At 29.4% G+C, this 22190-nt stretch overlaps 1 protein-coding gene across 1 annotated transcript in view; it reads left to right on the forward strand.

Annotated features, from left to right (window-relative positions):
* The window catches only part of LOC145268689 (uncharacterized), a 1072728-nt gene that overhangs the window by 720185 nt on the left and 330353 nt on the right, over positions 1–22190 (forward strand). The window contains exons 158-165 of the mRNA XM_080124201.1: positions 1952–2218; positions 2653–2919; positions 3544–3573; positions 10923–11189; positions 12219–12485; positions 12694–12723; positions 17002–17268; positions 21819–22085. Coding sequence (XP_079980327.1) covers positions 1952–2218; positions 2653–2919; positions 3544–3573; positions 10923–11189; positions 12219–12485; positions 12694–12723; positions 17002–17268; positions 21819–22085 — 1662 coding nt within the window. The remainder of the gene's footprint in view (positions 1–1951; positions 2219–2652; positions 2920–3543; positions 3574–10922; positions 11190–12218; positions 12486–12693; positions 12724–17001; positions 17269–21818; positions 22086–22190) is intronic.

The raw sequence follows: 22190 nt of genomic DNA on the forward strand, positions 1-22190 counted from the left end.
GGACTTTGGGGTAGAGCTTGAAAAAAAGACGTATGTTTTTATCAGTCAAGAATCGGAAGTGAGAAAGAGTGGATCAAGTTAGAGTCGAGGGAGGGAGAAAGACGGTCCACGGACAGTGATGGCTCCCAGTAGAGGGGATCAGAATGCGTTATTCTATGACCAGCGGCAGTTTTCCAATGGGGAAACATCGGTAAATAAAGTTGCTGAAAAGACAGGCCGATAATTTTTGATTCATTGGGATGAATCTTCTTATTAGCGTTTTCCGAAGATCCGTCAAACAAGATCAGGGACGGACCAGGCATGTTTCTCGGATTGGCTCGATGTTAAAACCCTAGAGAACTGTTATTTGTCCCTTTCTGTTGTAAATGTTACGTGTCCGTTGTTAAACTGTATCTGTTGTCGTAAGTGTTATACACGCATCGATTCAACGAACAATAGATAAACTATGCACGAGTTTAGACACACGTATATATATATATATATATATATATATATATATATATATATATATATATATGTACAAAAGACACACGTACATAATATATACACCCCGCCATGTTACACAGAACGGATATTACATATTCGTTTATTGAATCAGGTGTTGGGATTTGCTTCAAGTCGTTAAAGATTCGTTTGGTTATTTTCCTATTAAACCTGTTTGGTCAGGGTAAAAATCGACTTTGTTTTATTATATGTATAGAGTGTGGCACTTAGATCAGTGTTTAAATGGTATTAAAGTAAAAAGGAATGCCACTAACAGTTTTATGTTTCGGAATTTTTGAGATGGAGATTGACAACTTTTCGATTATCCGGACTACTGTTCTTATTTTGAACCCCTGTCATCTTTCATTCAATGTTTTTATAACGTCTTTTAAACGCAGCTAATTCTGTCGTATGGAGATTAATGCGTATCAAACCAGAGTCTTGAGTAATTCGTAGTTGTATTCTTAGTATCCTGATTTTGACAAGATGTACGTAAGGAAGGCCGGAGGTTACTTTAGCTGAAATGTAGCGAAATTTGTTTATTAAATTTATACTAGACTACCCGTGACCCCTTGGGTCAGTATGTTATATTAGATATGGAATTCATGTATGAGCGTGACACTTGTGACGTAAAGAAAATAGTTTTTTTATTGGCATAACAGAAACATTTCTATAGAAGTATATTAAAATGAAAAATCACTCAAACATAAAAAAATCCTCCCTATTCGTGTAAAGTTACATATTTTCCGAATAATCGCTCAAAAATCGAAAATTAAACATGATTTTCCTACGAATCGAATGCTGACGAAAGTCATTTAGCAGCAAAAACGCACATGGACCTACCGATGAGAAATAGAAGAATGAAAAACCCATATTGGAATCCTTCAACCAAGTTATAGAAACTTAGAATCTAAAAAAAAATGATTAATAAAACCTGAAGCAAAAAAATAACACCTAAATAAATAAAATAAAATAAAACTAATATTTAAACAGATTAGTAAATGTGTCAACAAATTCACCGTTCTCACACAACTATTTTGTATCTAGAAATGTAAACAAAAAATAAAAAAAGAAGGAAGGAAAAGGGACGGATAGAGAGTAGTAGTAGTCTTGGCTTTACTACAATTGTTCTTATGTTTGTCAACTGGTTAAAGTTGTTTAGTCGTAAGAAAATAGCGACAGTATAGTTGTAATAAAGAATAATTGCAAAACACCGCCACTCTTCCCATGTTAAATAATAATTTCGAAATAATAACGTCAATATTTCAGTGCGCAGGTCAAAATCTGCAATAGAAGCGATTTGTGTTTATTTGTTTACGTTGTTATGGGTTAATGTTTATGCGTGCATGTGCAACCGGATGTCGTAAACCGGAAAGTGAGTTACATCACTCGTTACAAGGTCATTTGAGTTTTATAATTATATAGAGTAAACATTATTCAATTCTAATGGTAAATTTTACTTTTGCAGAAACCAAACCTGAATTCACGCAGAAATTGACTGACGTGAAAGTAAAAGAGAAAGAAACTGCAACATTAAAATGTGAATTGAACAAAGAAAATGTGAAAGTGATTTGGAAAAAGAATGGTGAAGAATTGAAAAGCGGGAAAAATGTGAAAATTGTTGCTGATGGCAAAGTTCACCAATTGATTGTTGAAAATGTGACACTAGGAGACAAAGCTGAATATTCTTGTGTTGCTGGAGATGTGTTCACCAGTGCCAACATTCACGTAGAAGGTACAGCAATTTTGTTTTTAATTTGTTATTTTCTTTCTATATTATATTTCGGATTAATTTTAATATTTAATCCGGTTGGCTATTCCCAATTTACCAGGGCCAACATTCAAGTTGAAGGCACAGCAATTATTTTATTTGTTATTTTCTTTATACATTATGTTTCCGGTTGATTTCATATTTAATCCGGGTCTATATGTTTATGTTGATAGGTTAGGAATAAAGAAAGGGAGGAGCTTTTATTCTAATGCTCCAAAGAACTTCCAGGATTAGAAGCTAAATATCTATGGGATAGTTTAACGTTTTTAGTGAGACATATCTTAAAGTATCTTCTCAAAGATTGTGCGTTTTCTTGAAGTACTTACACAAGTCCGAATAAAATGAGAAAAAAGTGTAATACTGAGAAAACTGATTATAAAATGTATATTTGCTTCTAGAAATCAAAGCTGAATTCACAAAGAAATTGACTGACGTGAAATTGAAAGAGAAAGAAACGGCCAGGCTTGAATGTGAATTGAACAAAGAAAATGTGAAAGTGATTTGGAAAAAGAATGGTGAAGAATTGAAGAGCGGGAAAAATGTGAAAATTGTTGCTGATTGCAAAGTTCACCAATTGATCGTTGAAAATGTGACACTTGAAGACAAAGCTGAATATTCTTGTGTTGCTGGAGATGTGTTTACCAGTGCCAACATTCACGTTGAAGGTACACCAATATTTTTTATTTGTTTTTGCTACCTATAATTATATTTCCGATTGATTAAAATATTTAATCTGGTTCACTATTCCCAGTGTGCACATTCACGTTGAAGGTATGGAAATAATTTTTCTTTTGTTACTTATAATTATATCTCCAATTCATTTTAATATTTAATCCGGATCTCTATTCCCAGTGCTGGCATTCACATTGTCGGTGCAGCAATATTTTTTATTTGTTTTTGCTTCCTATATTATATTTCCGATTGATTTTTATAATCACTCCGGATCTCTATTCCCAGTGCCAGCATTCACATTGAAAGTACAACAATATTTTTTATCTGTTTTTGCTTTCTATATTATATTTCTGAGAGATTTTAATATTTAATCCGGATCACTATTCCCAGTGCCAACATTTACGTTGAAGGTTCATCAATTGCTTACTCTTTTATGCAGATATAGAAAAAAACTAGACTAGATTTGAAGTTTGTTATTATTATGAATTGATATACTGCCTGTAAAGCATTTCAGTGCCATTTTCTTTGAATTTTCGATTATTGGTTTTGAAATTCTTAAAAGCCAATAAAAATTGTACAGTCAGTGATGTGACACATTTCTTATTCTGGTTTGGCAGAACCCATCTTTGAGGAAGAGATTCAAAGTGGTGAGTTTTTTTTTGTGCGTGTGTATGTGTAAGCCATCAGAAATGAATGTCTAATATTAAAAAAGATTTGGTTTTAATTCTTTGAAAAATTGTTATTCTTAACGTTTTGCTATCTTGGGGATATTTTGTGTGGCGGAGCAAGTTGCACGTTTGACTCTAGCATTATGGTTATATCGACAAAACGAAATAACCCTTCTCCCCCCCCCCCCCAAGAAACCTGACCGGAAATAAGTTTGGAAGTCAATTCCTAAAAGCTGTCCAACACATGCCAGGGTGTAAAACAGACACTAAACCGAATCGTGATGCAAAATAAAACTTTCGTTTTAATTTCTGCATTCTGTTTAGCAGACGTCTTGCGAGTGTACATTGAGGAAAAGTTTCTTCTGATTAATTCTTAATTGCCTAAAGAGGAGACTACAACGTGGATGTTGGGTTTACTTTCAGCAAACTCATAACTGTCGCTTCTCCTATTTAGTCCCTCAGTCCTCACATTCTATCGGCGCTGTTTCTGACAAAGGAAGAAGAATTGTTGTTTTGGGGATCAGAATCTATATATCTAACTTAGAGGGTAGAAAATGGATGTTGGGTTTACTTCCGGCAGCGTCGTAACTCTCGCTCCCCTTATTTAGTCCTTTAGTCCTACCATTCCATGAGCAATGTTTCTGACAGAGGGGGAAGAATTGCTGATACCTAGGTCGGAATCTATCCACCTAACAAGGAAAGTTGAAAGTGGACCTTGAGTTTATTTTTGACAGCTTCCTAACTCTCACTTTCCTGATTAGGGATTCTCCTTATTATTATTATTATTATTATTATTATTATTATTATTGGCTCACATGGAGCTTTCACACAAGTCAACAAACGATCTGATTGGAAACCTGTGGTGTTCTCTGGAAGCTGAGTGACAACAAGTCTCCCCAGACGTCCAGCTCTCTCTACCTCCTTCGATAGCATTTGCAAATAAATCTGCATCATCGCAACAGCCGCTTACCATTGATTTCTCGCTGGTAGTGGCCATTGGTTTATACTGGAATTTGAGTGGCACTCAGCCTCCCCAAGGTCCCAGTTCTCTTTGCGCTTGTCCAGCCAAATTATTATTATTATTATTATTATTATTATTATTATTATTATTATTATTATTATTCTAGTTAGATGAATAGATTGCGACCTAGGAACCAGCAATTCTTACCTCTTTGTCAGAAACATCGCACATGGAATGTGAGGACAAAAAGACAAAATAAGAGAAGTGATGAACAGGAATTCTTTGTTTCCTCTAGATGAGGCTGGTGATTGGAGCAACTACTTAGATGTGACAATAATGCGTAGAAAGATGATAAAGGATACTGGCAGATGTGGCTGTTCTATCTCAAGCGAAATGATAACACAATCTGCTACTCCTCATTAACCCATAGCACACAGTGCATAACACATTGAGTCCAGTCATAAAAATATCCCACAAGACAGCAGCATTAGAATAAAATATCATGCAGATTATTTCAAAAAGTTTAAATCTTGGAAATTTATAGAAATTCATTTCTGGTATTCTTTTATATGTTGGATTAAAGTGTTCGCAATGTTGCCTTTCATGTCATTTGTCATTATGTCATGCTCTGTCTCATGTCATCTTTTAGAACCGTACATTATCGATATGTGATCTATTTTAATGTTTAATCCTGATCACGATTTTATTTTTGAGCCATAAATAAATGAAGATGATAGAGCTCTTACCTTGATACTGAAAAAGTATTCCCACTGTCACCCATAACACCGAAAACACATTTAATACGTACACAGTTATGTTATTCACCGGTAGTAAATTATATTTTATGTATTTTTATTGGCTAATTAATTAACTACTTTAAGTTAATTTAAAAGAAATATTTTTCAATAATAATCTAATTCAGCTGTTTATTGAGTGTCATAATGATAATATAAGTGACATATAGGTAAAAAAAATAATTACATTAATTACAGTAAAAAATTATTACATTAATTTTAGTAAAAAAAATAATTACATTAATTATAGTAAAAAAAATAATTACATTAATTATAGAAAAAAAATAACTCCATTAATTATAATAAAACAAAAATAATTCCATTAATTATAGTAAAAAAAATAATTACATTAATTATAGTAAAAAAATAATTACATTAATTATAGTAAAATAATAATTACATTAATTATAGTGAAAAAATTATTACATTAATTATAGTAAAAATAATAATTACATTAATTATAGTAAAAATAATAATTACATTAATTATAGTAAAAATAATTATTAGATTAATTATAGTAAAAAAATAATTACATTAATTATAGTAAAAAAATAATTACATTAATTATAGTAAAAAAAAATAACATTAATTACAGTAAAAAAAATAATTACATTAATTATAGTAAAAAAATAATTACATTAATTATAGTAAAAAAATAATTACATTAATCAGAGTAAACAAATATTTACATTAATTATAGTAAAACAAAAATAATTCCATTAATTATAGTAAAACAAAAATAATTACATTAATCATAGTAAAATAATAATTACATTAATTATGGTAAAAAAATAATTACATTAATTATAGTAAAATAATAATTACATTAATTATAGTAAAATAATAATTACATTAATTATAGTAAAAAAAATAATTACATTAATTATAGTAAAATAAATAATTACATTAATTATAGTAAAAAAATAATTGCATTAATTATAGTAAAAAAATAATTACAGTAATTATAGTAAAAAAATAATAACAGTAATTATAGTAAAGAAAATAATTACATTAATTATAATAAAGAAAATAATTACATTAATTATTAAAAAAATAATTACATTAATTATAGTAAAAAAATAATTACATTAATTATAGTAAAATAATAATTACATTAATTATAGTAAAAATAATAATTACATTAATTATAGTAAAAAATAATTACATTAATTATAGTAAAAAATAATTACATTAATTATAGTAAAAAAATAATTACAGTAATTATAGTAAAATAATAATTACATTAATTATAGTAAAAAAAATAATAACATTAATTATAGTAAAGAAAATAATGATATAAATGAATACTGGATTCATGTAGTATTCCCACTGTTGCTCTTAACATTGAGAATAAATTTAATAATACACACATTTATGAAATTTGTGCGAGTAAATAATATTTTAAGTGTTTTCATTGGCTAATTTAAAATAGTTCATTTAAAGAAATAATTGAGATATAGATAGAAAATATGTAATTACCATAAATATAGTACAAAAATATATGGCAAAAAAATCTATTTATTTCATAGTATTTCCAAAAAATCTATTTATTTCATAGTATTTCAAGTTAAAAATTTATTTATTTCATAGTATTTCCAAGTTAAAAATTTATTTATTTCATAGTATTTCCAAGTTAAAAATTTATTCATTTCATAGTATTTCCAAAAAATCTATTTATTTCATAGTATTTCCAAAAAATCTATTTATTTCATAGTATTTCAAGTTAAAAATTTATTTATTTCATAGTATTTCAAGTTAAAAATTTATTTATTTCATAGTATTTCCAAGTTAAAAATCTATTTATTTCATAGTATTTCAAGTTAAAAATCTATTTATTTCATAGTATTTCAAGTTAAAAATTTATTTATTTCATAGTATTTCAAGTTAAAAATTTATTTATTTCATAGTATTTCCAAGTTAAATTCAGTTTTTACAATATTTCTGTTTATTTTATTGTCAGGTAATTTGCTAGCATAATGTTTTAAATTTAGCAATCAAATAAAAAATTAAATTTTTACTTGATTAAATAAGTCGAAATGAGAAAAAGTATTTTTGTTTTAATTCAATTTTTTTTTTTTTTTGTGTGCAATAATTTATATCAGTCTGAAAGATGTCAAACATTAAAAAAAAAAAAATTGTTAATGACCGTTCCGGTAGAAAAAGAAATTCTACTAATGTCGGCCTGCTGCTACGAATTCAGATTAGCGGCTCGTGAGCGAGAAAAGTGAAAGTAGAAACCAGGGAGACATCTCGTATAGGAGAACCTGTCTTTGCAGCTCTTGCAGGGAGGTGTTGACGTCCTCCTACATGCAAGCGCCTAGTATTCCTAAATGGTCACCCATCTGGTACTGATCAGACTCAACGTTGCTTAACTTCGGTGGTCTAACGAGAACCGCTGTGTCAATGTGATTATGTTGTATACTCTCTGGTCGATAACTTTGAATCAATCACGTCCAACTGTTTGACTTGACGTTAAAAAAAATGTCTTTCTTTTTTGTTTGTTTTCGTCACTCAGAATTATTGACTCGCTATTTGTCTATCTGTTTATATCGGTTCGTCTTGCTTGCGTTAAGATTAACATAAACGTTCTTTGTATTTTCTCTCATTTCTTACTCAGGATTACGATTATCGTTACGATTACTGTTTCCCTTTTACTTCCGGGTAGCCCTTCCTCATGTTAAGAATGTTTTCTTAAAATTTTTTTTTACGACCTAACCTAGTGTAGTATAAATACTCTCATCCTCACCATGTTAAGAACGGCTTTCGAAATAAACACCCCAATCTCGAAAGCCGTTCTTAACAGGGGGAGGTTCGGGTTGTTTATTCAGAAAGCCGTTGTAAACATGGGGAGGTTTGGGTTGTTTATTCAGAAAGCCGTTCTTACCATGGGGAGGTTCGGGTTGTTTATTCAGAAAGCCGTTCTAAACATTGGGAGGTTCGGGTTGTTTATTCAGAAAGCCGTTCTTAACATGGGGAGGTTCGGGTTGTTTATTCAGAAAGCCGTTCTAAATAGGTGGAAGTTTGGGGTGTTTATACTACGCTAGGTACCTAATAATAATAATAATAATAATAATAATAATAATAATAATAATAATAGCGTTATTATTTTTAAACGCTCTTAACATGAGGGGGGCTATTTTATTTATTTTATCTATTCTGTGCTTTCATCTAACAGTGTACTGAACAAAAATTTACCGTAAACAAGAAAATCGAATAAAAAACCGGAAGTGAAGTGGAAACGGTAATCGTAAAGATAACCAGAATTACTGTTGTCTTTGTTTTTAACGAGTCCAAGAAATATTTTTGATCCATGTTGCTGCTAATGATACGCTGTTGTCAAGGATTTTCCTAACTTATTAATTTCTAACTATCTCTGTATCGTTAGTTCGTTCCTTATGGACTCCAAAACAGCTGATTCAATTTTTTTTTTAAATTCACACAAATGTACTTTGTGTCTGGGAGTGTTTTTGGATAGGTTTCGTATCGAAAGTAAATTAAAGTAAAAATACACTCTCCATATAAAATGAACAGTAGCCTCTTTGATAAGTCGGGCGCGTTCGAATAGGCGCTACACTAGGTGTATCAGAATTTTTGTAGGAATTTTTGACACCCCTAACACGAAACTGAAAATAAAATATAAAAAACTCGCAATTTCTCTTTTAAAGGTGGGTTGTTTATTTTCTTTATGGATTATACTTCCAAAATAAACTATTAAAGTTGTATAAAAAGTAATAGAAATATTTTTTAAAAAATACTAATGAAATTAATTGAATGTTACGAGTTCAGTATTTTTCAATTTTTAAACTTTAAAAATCTATCAAACTTTTTCTATTGATTCTATTTTTACGATATTTTCAGGGTCAATGTGGAATTTTATGAGCGTTTCCAATAAATTGAATATAATATTTTAGACAAACGTTTTTTTTAATTCACCCCCCCCCATTTTCAAATGTCTATTAAAAAGTAAATAATTAATTTATGTACCAAAGTTTTATATATCACAAATTGAAGATAAAAGATCAATAAATAATATATTCAAATTTAAAACTAAAAAACGTAGTGTTTTTTAGAAATTTACCTGTAAAGTCCGAAGTTTAAAACCTATTTTTTATAAAAAAAACTACGTTGTTTGTTTTTGTTTTTTTTTTAATGAAACCTTTGTCCTTGCTCCTTTAATTGAAAAAAGAATTAGGGCTTGAATTACATTTTTCGAGGAGTTATAAGCTTCGAAAGATAGCGGGTGGAATTATTCAATAGTTTTCACGAAATTTCTGACACTGCTAGCGCTACACTGAGAGGAAGCTTCACATGCCTCCCCAAAGTGACTTAGTCCAAAGTACATTGCAGTCTAAATTGCACTGTAGTGTACCCACTGTTGACTTTATAAAATTATTTTCAACAGAGAAAGGTAGTTTGCTTGAAACACTGCTGGTAAATAGAGTATAAGTAGACTATAACAATGCAGGGAACCGGCTGTTGTATTCGTGTGACGTATGAACAAAAATCGATAAATGTACAATATTTCAATGTTTTTCCTTTTTAGGGACATTCTTTGGTCCCTTTTCTTTAAAAAAAAGGGATATTATCTTGAAATATTAAGATCTATACAACCCCGGTCACATCAAACAGTAAGTTCATATTTACTAGTTTGTATTGTGATTATCTTGAAAAATTAAATGGATATAAGAAGTTAAATAAAATAACAAAACAAACAAGACCTTCTTTCGTTTGTTTATTTTTGTTCATACGTCACGCCAATATAACAGCCGGTTCTCTGCATTGGTATAGCCTTCTTATATTCTTCCATATCTAAAAGTATTTTTATATTACATAAAAAAAATGCGAGCATGAAAATATGATTAAGATTTAAACATGGAAAAGTAAACAGACTAATTAAACCCAGAAAGGAAAAGGACAAGATATTCTAGTAAAAAATATAATAAATTTATAACTTAAAATATTGCAGTATTAATTCTCCGAGGTTACATCGATCGAAACATTGTGAAAATGATACTCAATATGAGAACAGGAGTCCGTATCTCTCATATCAGGAAGTTTACACTTGATTATTAAAAGAAGTTTACACTTGATTATTAAAAGAAGTTTACACTTGATTATTAAAAGAAGTTTACACTTGATTATTAAAAGAAGTTTACACTTGATTATTAAAAGAAGTTTACACTTGATTATTAAAAGAAGTTTAACCTTGATTATTAAAAGAAAGATTTAAAATACTCTTTTCAATTTGCCGGCGCCGTCTGAACGCTCCTGTTGTCTGATCATCGACTTCTGAAATAATTAACGTTTTCTTGTATATTTTCACTTCGGACACAAGCGAAAATTATAGATGAAAATTCCTCAATGGGTTTAAAATCTTGAATAAAATGCATAAACGGAAAACATTTAGAAGTTTGTCGAATTAAATTTGTTTTCACATGGAGATTTATTATATTTAATAACCGACAATGCGTGTAGAATATTTATAATTATATTGTATGGTACGGTTTGTTATGCATATTATGCGTGGTTCATTAGATCTTAATTGGTAATTGTTTTTTTTTCTTTCTTTAAAGAAACCAAGGCTGCGTTCACGCAGAAGTTGACTGACGTGAAAGTAAAAGAGAAAGAAACTGCAACATTAAAATGTGAATTGAACAAAGAAAATGTGAAAGTGATTTGGAAAAAGAATGGTGAAGAATTGAAGAGCGGGAAAAACGTGAAAATTGTTGCTGATTGCAAAGTTCACCAATTGATCGTCGAAAATGTGACACTTGAAGACAAAGCTGAATATTCTTGTGTTGCTGGAGATGTATTCACCAGTGCCAACATTCACGTTGAAGGTAAGTCAATCATTCTTTATTCGTTTTTGTTCGTTTCTTTCTATGTTATATTTCAGGTTGATTTTAATATTTAATCCGGTTCACTATTTCGAGTTCCAACATTCACATTGAAAGTATAGCAGTTATTTTATTTCATTGTTTCCCCCTATATTATATTTCAGATTGGTTTTAATATTTAATCCGAGTCGATATTTTATTTTGATAGGTTAGAAATAAAGGAAGGGGGAGCCTTTATTCTAACTCTAAACCAGGATGAGAAACAATATTAATCAATGACAGTGTTAAGCTACATATTTATGGGATATACTAGCTTTAACGTTTTTAGTGAGACACGTATTGGAGTATCTTTTCCAACACAGAGAGTATCATATTGTGCGCATTCTATAAATACATAGACAAATTCCAATAAAAGAGAAAAAAGTGTAATAGTGACAAAACAGACCCACTCAGCCCTCTTATATATTACAGAAATTTGGAATAAAAATGTACCGTCGGTTTCAAACTAACCGTTTTTTTGTTTCTTCCTCCTCTTATGCTATTAACAGGTATATATTTCATTTCAGTTTCTTTCTGAAAATACTTATTCCGGATGAGAAAACCTTTAAAGTGTAGGCTTTTTCATTTACACATTAAACAATTACCGTATATTTCGGCGTATAAGGCGACCGTCAAATAAGACGAGGTACAAAATTGGAGCAAATTTTAATAAATTTATCATATATCGGTTGCATAAGACGACTGCTAAATCACGAAACCATGTTTGTTTAGGCTAGGCCAGAGATTGAAACACCCGGTATCTTATGAAATATTGGTTTCTAAAGATGATTTTTTTAAACTTTAAGGGTCGTCTTATACATCGAAATATACGGTATATATATATACGCCAAAATATACGGTGCTTAAATATTTCTAAGCTTCCACTGACATGGAAATATATTTTCATTAAAACCATATAAAGATAATCACGTGTGTTAATATGACTTGTAAAAACTTTCCTGTTCTCATTGTGAACCGGACTTTTATTTCTAGAAATCAAAGCTGAATTCACAAAGAAATTGACTGATGTGAAATTGAAAGAAAAAGAAACGGCCAGGCTTGAATGTGAATTGAACAAAGAAAATGTGAAAGTGATTTGGAAAAAGAATGGCGAAGAATTGAAGAGCGGGAAAAATGTGAAAATTGTTGCTGATTGCAAAGTTCACCAATTAATCGTTGAAAATGTGACACTTGAAGACAAAGCTGAATATTCTTGTGTTGCTGGAGATGTGTTTTCCAGTGCCAACATTCACGTTGAAGGTACATTAATTAGACCATTTTTTTTCACACCTAGATACGAGAATCGATTTGACGATTGCTACTTTTATAGATTTGTGTTGCGCTTGTAAGGCATTTCAGTGCCACTTGCATTATTTTCGTGTTGATTTGGTTTTATTTGAAATTCTTGAAAGCCAATAAGAATTTTTGCAGTCAATAATGCAACATATTTTTTATTCTGGTTGTGCAGAGCCCGTTTTTGAGGAAGAGATTCAGAGTGGTGAGTTTTATTGTGTAGGCCATTGGAAATGAATCTTTCGTTTATTTGATATTGAAATTTATCAAAGATTCATATCTGGTCCTCTTCTATTTCTTTCCATTTTGTTTGGAATTGGTTGACAATTTTCAATGTTGCTTTCTGTGTCATCCGTCATTATTTCATGTCCTGTGTCATGTCAGAGATTTTTACGTTCTTATCGGGTCTGTTGATTCGAATTTCTCAAATTAACATCAAATTAATTCATAAATTTTCTAGACATTTATATAGTATGTTTGCTTGTAATTTTCTTTGATTTAGACATGTGAAATCGTTTATGAATCTTCTGTAAATATCTGTAAGTCATTCAAATTTAATTTGGGATCAAGATTCAATCATATTTTAATTTTTTATTCTGTAAAGATTTCAACTTTATTTTATTATTTGTGTCTATAAAATCTAATATTCTAAAAAAAAAAACAACAAAAAAAAAACAGATTGAAATTCATCAAAGATTCGCGTCTGCTCATTTTTTTTTTCTTTTCATATTGTTTTGAATTGATTGGCAATTTTCAATGTTGCTTTCTGTGTCATTCGTTCTTAATTTCATGTTCTGTATCATGTCGGAGACTTCTACGTCCCCCTCTCCTCCATTGGTCCATCTTTTCTAAAATTTGCTTCAAATTATTTCATAGCTTTTTCTTCATATTTATATTATATATATGCGTCTAATTTTCTTTGTAATATTTGGACCTTGTATAAGTTGTTTCTAATGCTATGCTATTATTTTTGTTTGTTCTGCTAACCTTTAAACACATTGTGAATATTTAATTTGTTATTTGTTATTATTTCATGTTCTGTCTTATGTTGGAGATATTCATGAGTCCAAATAGTTAGACTTTCTCAAATTGGCTTTAAATTAATTCATACACTTCTCTTCTTATTTAAATTGTTTGCTTTAATTTATGTGTTTAATTCATGTGTTTAGTTTATGTGTTCAATTTATGTGTTTAGTTTATGTTGTTTCTATGCAATTATTATTTTTTTTTCTGCTGACCAATGAAAAACCCCCAAATATTTTATTTGATTTTAAAATTGGAAATCGGTTTTGAATATTCGATAACAGTTTGCATGTTATTCACGTTGAATTGTGAATCAAGTATATCCGGCTTAAGATTTTAATTTGAAATTCGATTTTATTCTTTGTGTTCATAAAATTCAGTTTATTTTTTAAAAAACAAAGTGTTTAGTTAAAGTACCTAACATACATTTTAGTGAATAACTAATTAATGATTAAGTGTCGTTATTTTTTTTATTGTGACTTTCTCAAATTCGCTTTAAATTAATTCCTAGCCTTTTCTTGTTCTTTATATTATGTTTGCTTTTAATTCTTTTTTTTTTAATTTTATTATTATTATTGTTGTTGTTGTTATTATTATTTTAGTATTGTTATTATTATCATCATTATTTTTGTTATTACTTTTATTATTATTATATTATTATTATTTTTATTTTTATTTTTATTATTATTTTTATTATTTTATTATTATCATTATTATTATCATCATTATTATTTTTATTATTATTATTATTATTATTATTATTATTATTATTATTGTTGTTTGCTTTGCTAAACTTTGATTTGAAAACGTGAAACCGGATGTGAATGTTCCGTAAACATTTGTAGGAGGTTCACATTGAATTATGAATCAATAATTATTTTTACGTTTTCCTTTCGTCCATTGGTTCGATCTTCTCAAATGGGATGTAAATTAATCATCATTTTCGTAGCTTTAAAAAATTTTGATATCAAAAATTCATCAAAGATTCGCGTCAGCTCATTTTGTTTCTTTCCATATTGTTTGGAATTGATTGACATTTTTCAATGTTGCTTTCTGTGTCATTCGTTCTTAATTTCATGTTCTGTATCATGTCGGAGACTTGTACGTCCCCCTCTCGTCCATTGGTCCATCTTTTCTAAAATTTGCTTGAAATTATTTCATCGATTTTTCTTCATATTTATATTATATATGTGCGTCTAATTTTCTTTGTAATATTTGGACCTTGTATAAATTGTTTCTAATGCTATGCTATTATTGTTGTTTGCTCTGCTAAGCTTTAAACACATTCTGAATATTTAATTAGGTTTGGAAAAGTGTAACCGAGTGTAAATCTTCCGTAAATATTTGTAGGGGATTAACATTGAATTGGAAATCAAGAATTCCTATTTTTTTTGTAAAGATTTCAACTTAAACTTCTCTTTCATTTACGTTTCCTTTTCGTTCATTGGTACGACCTTCTGAAATTGGATGTAAATTAATCATCATTTTCGTAGCTTTAAAAAATGTTGATATCGAAAATTTATCAAAGATCAATGGCTGCTCTTTTGTTTCTTTCCATATTGTTTGGAATTGATTGGCAATTTTCAATGTTGCTTTCTGTGTCATTTGTCATTACTTCATGTTCTGTATCATGTCGGAGATTTGTACGTTCTCCTTTCGTCCATTTGGTTCAACTTTCTAAAATTTGCTTGAAATTATTTCATAGCTTTTTCTTCATATTTATATTATATATGTGCGTCTAATTTTCTTTGTAATATTTGGACCTTGTATAAGTTGTTTCTAATGCTATGCAATTATTGTTGTTTGCTCTGCTAAGCTTTAAACACATTGTGAATATTTAATTTGATTTGGAAACGCGAAACCGTGTTTTAATCTTCCGTAAATATCTGTAGGTGATTCACATTGAATTGGGAAATCAGGAATTATTTTCTATTTTTTTTTTTTTGTAAAGATTTCAACTTAAATTTCTATTTTTATTATTGTATCCATCAATTTCAGTTTGGAATTGATTGGCGAGAATTATTGCTATTATTTTTGTTTGCTCTGCTAAGCTTTAAACACATTTTGAATATTTAAATTTTTTTTTTGGAAACGTGATACCGGATGTGTACCTTCCATAAATATCCGTAGGTGATTCACAATTTACGTATCAGATAATTTTTTTTTTTTTTACTTTTGTAAAGATTTCAACTTAAATTTCTATTTAGATTATTGTGTCCATAAAATTCAGTTTTTTTGGTTGCTTTGAATTGGTTGACAATTTTCAAGTTTGCTTTCTGATATTAATCATTCTATGTCGGAAATTTTTATGCTTCTCGTCCATTGGTTTGTTTTTTGCAAATTGGATGTTAATTAATGATTATTTTCGTAGCCTGTCTTCAAATTTATAATATTCTGTTTGTTTTTAGTTTTGTTTGTTTAAGCTTCTAAAACTATGCTATTGTTATTATTTGCGAGGCAGACTTTTTAGTTTCAAGTATTTGATTTGATTTGTAAAAAGTGAAACTTGTTGGGGATCTCTCAAATATATATTTAGGTAATTAACATGGAATTGGAGATCAGGAAGCCGTTTACTTTATTATCATTTTTTTTTTTTGTAAATAGTAAAACTTTTAATCACGCGTATTAATATTACTTATAATAATTTTCCTGTTCTTATTGTGAACTGCACATTTATTTCTAGAAATAAAACTTGAACTAAATAGCAATGTATTTTACACATCGATACTTTATTCGAACTAGCCTATATTTTTATTCTTCCTTTAATTATGTTATTAAAATAATTATTTTTGTTCCGGTTGAATTTTTTCGGAAAATACTTATTACGGATAAGTAAACCTTTACAGTAGAGACTTTTTAATTTACACTATGAACGACTACTTAAAAATTCCTAAGCCCCACTAGACATGGAAATATTACCTTTCCATTAAAACCATAAAGATAATCACGCGTAAACATCTTCCTCTTCTCATTGTGAACCGAACTTTTATTGGGGCACCCTGTATAATAATATAAACCGTTGATATTTTTGTAAATATTTTTTCTTCATTCTTCATAAACATCGATACATAATCCTTAATAAGCAGATACAGATAATCCGTTCAAATAATTAAATAAACTTAATGATCTTAATATGAACTGGAATTTTATTTCTAGAAATAAACTCCGACACAAATAACAATGCATTTTACATATCGATACTTGATTCGACGTAGCCTATATTTTATTTTTCCTCAAATTATTTTTTAACGTGTTCACATTTATTGCACATTCGTTTCTTTTTGAAAATACTTATTCTTGATGAGAAAACATTTAAAATGAAATCGTTTTTCGTCACACACTGAACAACTACTTTAGCAGTGGAAACATATTTTCATAAAACCATAAAGATAATCACGCGTGTTAATATTATTTGTAATGATCTTCCTATTCTCATTGTGAACCGGACTTTTATTTCTAGAAATCAAAGCTGAATTCACAAAGAAATTGACTGACGTGAAATTGAAAGAAAAAGAAACGGCCAGGCTTGAATGTGAATTGAACAAAGAAAATGTGAAAGTGATTTGGAAAAAGAATGGTGAAGAATTGAAGAGCGGGAAAAATGTGAAAATTGTTGCTGATTGCAAAGTTCACCAATTGATCGTTGAAAATGTGACACTTGAAGACAAAGCTGAATATTCTTGTGTTGCTGGAGATGTGTTCACCAGTGCCAACATTCACGTCGAAGGTACATCGATTCGACGCGTTTTTTTTTTCACACGTAGATACGAGAATCGATTTGACGATTGCTATAGATTTGTGTTGCGCTTGTAAGGCATTTCAATGCCACTTGCATTATTTTTTGTGTTGGTTTGGTTTTACTTGAAATACTTGAAAGCCAATAAGAAATTTGAGGTGCATCTTATATAATTTGTACACAAAGAAAATAATCTAAGGGAGTTAGAAAATGACATGACCAGTTAACAGGTCTATTTTGTTAAATTCGTTAACTGTTTGCAAACACTCCTCAGGTGTCATTCTGTTCAAACCTAGCAGAACTCAAAATATCCGATAGTTGCCATATCTGAAATTAAAGAAGTAGAGTTGTCGATTTTAAATTCACCGCCTCTAAAAAATGACGTACAACACACACACACATATACATATATATAATTATGTGTGTCTACATATATATATATATATATATATATATGTGTGTGTGTGCGCGTGTATGTACATAAATCTATAAATTATATATATGTGTGTGTGTGTGTGTACATGTATGTATATACGTACATATATACATACATGTATATATAAATTAAGAACCATTCAATTATATAAGGTTTCATTTATCTTCATAGTCTGTTCTTTCAACATATCAAAGCTTTGGTATATTTTTTACAGATGTCTTTTTTCGTGTGTAACAATCAATATTTTGATGTCAATATTGAATTTCTCCTTACGTATGCTATCCAGAAGATAAACAGAATTCTTTTTTTTAGAAAGAAATAAGTATCACTGTAATGTAATATATATATATATATATATATATATATATATATATATATATATACATATATATAAGAATTACAGTTAAGTTTACCAAAATGATCCAAGATGGCAAACCTAAAGTAAATTAAAAATATTAAAGAATTGATATTTATAAAGTAATCTCAACCGGATGTAAAAGCTCAATAAAAACAAATAGGAGATAGAGCTTATAATAAGAACAAGTAGTTAATAAAATATGTTTAAAAAACACTTTGAAAAAGAGTTAAAAACATATTTCATTTTCAAAAGGAAACACTAAATAAATGGATAGTCCTTAATCCGCGGAGTTTCGAAGGGTAGGATTTAGCAAAATGCGACATCGGATTTTGCTTGCAAAAGTATTAAATGAAACAACAAGTAAGTCATAGATCTTACTTGATAACAAAAAGTGAAGCAGTGGAAATATGGTGAATAAAAAAAATCACTTTTTTATTCACCCTATTCCCTTAGCTTCATTTTTGTTATCAATTAAGATCTATGACTTACTTGTAGTTTCATTTAATACTTTTGCAAGCAAAATCCGATCCCGCATTTTGCTAAATCCTACCATCTGATGAGAAGGAAAGTATTTCTTTTAAACTCCGCGGATTAAGGACTATCCATTTATTTAGTGTTTCCTTTTTAGATTAAATATGTTTTTTTAAGTGTTTTTTAATATGTTTTATTAACTACTTGTTATATATATATATATATATATATATATATATATATATATATATATATATATATATATATATATATATTAAATTAATGGTACAGTTGCACTAGAATTAATAAATAAATCCAATGCTAAAATACTTATTCGTGAATAATAGTTTCCACCCAGAAATTAAACGTCAAATCTGAAAGACGCCAGAGTAATGAAAACCATGGAAAATGTAAAGCTTTGCGGGACATGTCCAATACACCTTAGCTTAACGTCAGAAATCACTGCACATGCGCAAATCTTTTCGAAATAAAACTGAAAAAAAAAGTTTAATATGACTTTGGCAAGTAATAGTACAGAGGAGATGATTTGAACCTTGCTCAAGGGAAATCCAGGATTTTCTAAACGAACCTGAAATGTAGAACGTTTCTACTTACTCTTCGATTAATTATTGACGCGATCTTTTTCATGCCTTTTCACGTATCTTATTATATTTTTCTGTAGTTGTTTGCGAATATATGAAAAGGAGATGTATACGTATCATGTGGTATAATTCTTGCAGTATCTGGTTTCCGCTCTAGTCCTCATGTGATTGGGCTCCTCGAACATAATAAACCGATAATATGAAATATGAGCTTACATATAAAGATTTTTTTTCTGTATTTCGGTACATGTTTTTGCAGATAGCTTTTGTTTATGTATCACAATCAATATTCTTATGTCAATATTGAATTTCTTCCTGCGTAACACATCAGAAAGAAAAACAATAGTTTTTTCTTAGAAAGAAATAAGCAACAACACGTTTTGTATATATATATATATATATATATATATATATATATATATATATATATATATATAATGTTATTTTTAAAATGTAATTATCCACTGACACGTGTTTCGTCGTCTACAACTCATCAGAGTGGCTGTATCTAGCGAGATTCGAAATCGGTACCCAACGGTAATGAGCCTACACCCTTACCCCTGGGCCATCTCGCCAACTGTCTGGATATATCGCGATTGACTTAGATGTTGTTTTTATTTTGGTTTTAGCGATATGTTTTGAATGAATTCAATTATTTACGAAAGTGCATTTTTACTTAGGGTTTTAGTGGTACAAAATTTTATTAAGGTTTTAAAAATGATAAGTGGAGCCATTATTAGAATTTTGAGGAAGATCGATGCGGGGAGAAAAAGATAGACAAAAAAAAATAGTCAAAACACTAATCGACTAAAAAAAGAACTTCGAGGTACCTTTCGTTCGACAGTTGTCAATAGATTACATCGGCAGCGATTAAAATAAAACAATTTACACATAATTGAAAATGGAGGCGAAGAAAGGGGTGAAACCATATATATATATATATATATATATATATATATATATATATATATATATATATATATACTAGCAAAAGTACCCGTCGTTAACTGGGTTAAAAAACAGCCTACAGAAAATGGACTCTGATTTATGAAAGTATGAGAGGTTATGAAAAGGAAGGGTTGTAAAGAGATAGTTTCGAATTTGGGGGTATCAAAACCAAAGCAAAACATGATGAAAGTAAAAATAAAATAGATAAACCCCATAATTTATTATACCATACCTGTTCACACTGAAACACTTATCACAATATTCTGTGGATCTATATTAAAAAACCTTGTTAAACTTTGTGACATATTTCCATTCTATGGAGGTCAGGCGCGAACGAACACCCCATAATTTTATTATACCATATTTCTTTAAACTGAAACATAATTATCAAAGTATACTTACGCAGATAGATATGGAAAGTCTTTATTAAAATTTGTGCCTATTTCCATTCTATGGAGACCAGGCGCGAACGCAGACCCCACAATTTTATTATACCATCCCTATTTAAGTTAAAACATACTTATCAAAGTATTAGTATGTACATCTATATCAAAAACACTTGTAAACGTTTTTTTTTTAAATTTTTAACTTTTTTATTTCCATACTTTGTGGAACAGGCGCGAACGCAGGTCCCACAATTTTAATGAACCACCGTTCTGCCAGATCAAACATCCCCATTCCTGTGTCTCGATACATCTTCTATCATTATATGCAATCAGTTTTTTAATATAGTCACCCATATAGGAGCCCATTCGTGACCAGACACACACACACACACACACACACACACACACACACACACACACACACACATTCAGCTGATATATATATATATATATATATATATATATATATATATATATATATATTACTTAAATTAATTGTACTGTTGCACTTAAATTATTAAATAAGAACAATGCTTAAATATTTATTTGTGAATAATAGTTTCCAACCAGTTCTTGAACACGAAATATGAAAAACGTTAGTTATAGAAACCATGAGAAAATAAAGATCTTAGCTGGACATGTTCAGTACTCCTCATGTACTTACGTCAAATCACTGGACATTTGCAAGTCTTTTCTAAATGAAACTGACAAAATGGTTCAGAGGTGCTGATTCAAACCATGCTCATGGTAATTCTGGGATTTTCTAAACGAAACTTAATTATTGACGTAATCCTTTTCATGCTTTTTCTTATATATCTCCTTTTTTTTATATATATTTTTGCAAACAACTACAGAAAAATATAAGGAGATATATATGTATCATGTGATATAATTGTTGCAGTATCAGGTTTCTGCTCCAATCCCCAGCTGATTGGCCTCCTCGAACACAATAAACCAATAATATGAACTATACTTATCGGATTATAGTCAGTCTTACATATAAATTTTTTGTTTACTGTATTTTCTAAATCAGGTTCAAATAGCAACACGTTTATATATTGATACTTGATTCGAAGTAGCCTAATTATTTGGTTCCCTCCTTCTAGTATGTTATTAGCATGAATATATTTAGTTTCTCTCTAAAATTATTAATTAAAGATGACAATATCTTTAGAGTGGAGACCATTTTCCTTAATCATTGTACGTATACTAAAATATTTCTAAGCTTCTGTAGTAGTGGAAACATTAAATTTTTATTAAAACCATATCGATAATAACACGTATTTATTTTACTTGTAAATGTCTCCTGTCCTCATTGTGAACCGGACTTTTATTTCTAGAAATCAAAGCTGAATTCACAAAGAAATTGACTGACGTGAAATTGAAAAAAAAAGAAACGGCCAGGCTTGAATGTGAATTGAACAAAGAAAATGTGAAAGTGATTTGGAAAAAGAATGGTGAAGAATTGAAGAGCGGGAAAAATGTGAAAATTGTTGCTGATTGCAAAGTTCACCAATTGATCGTTGAAAATGTGACACTTGAAGACAAAGCTGAATATTCTTGTGTTGCTGGCGATGTATTTACCAGTGCCAACATTCACGTTGAAGGTACATCAATTCGACCAGTTTTTTTCACACGTAGATACAAAAATCGATTGACGATTGCTACTTTTATAGATTTGTGTTGCGCTTGTAAGGCATTTCAATGCCAAT

The sequence above is a fragment of the Euprymna scolopes genome, chromosome 44 (assembly GCF_053919585.1).
Source record: "Euprymna scolopes isolate OS-2025 chromosome 44, ASM5391958v1, whole genome shotgun sequence".
Taxonomy (NCBI): Eukaryota; Metazoa; Mollusca; class Cephalopoda; order Sepiida; family Sepiolidae; genus Euprymna; species Euprymna scolopes.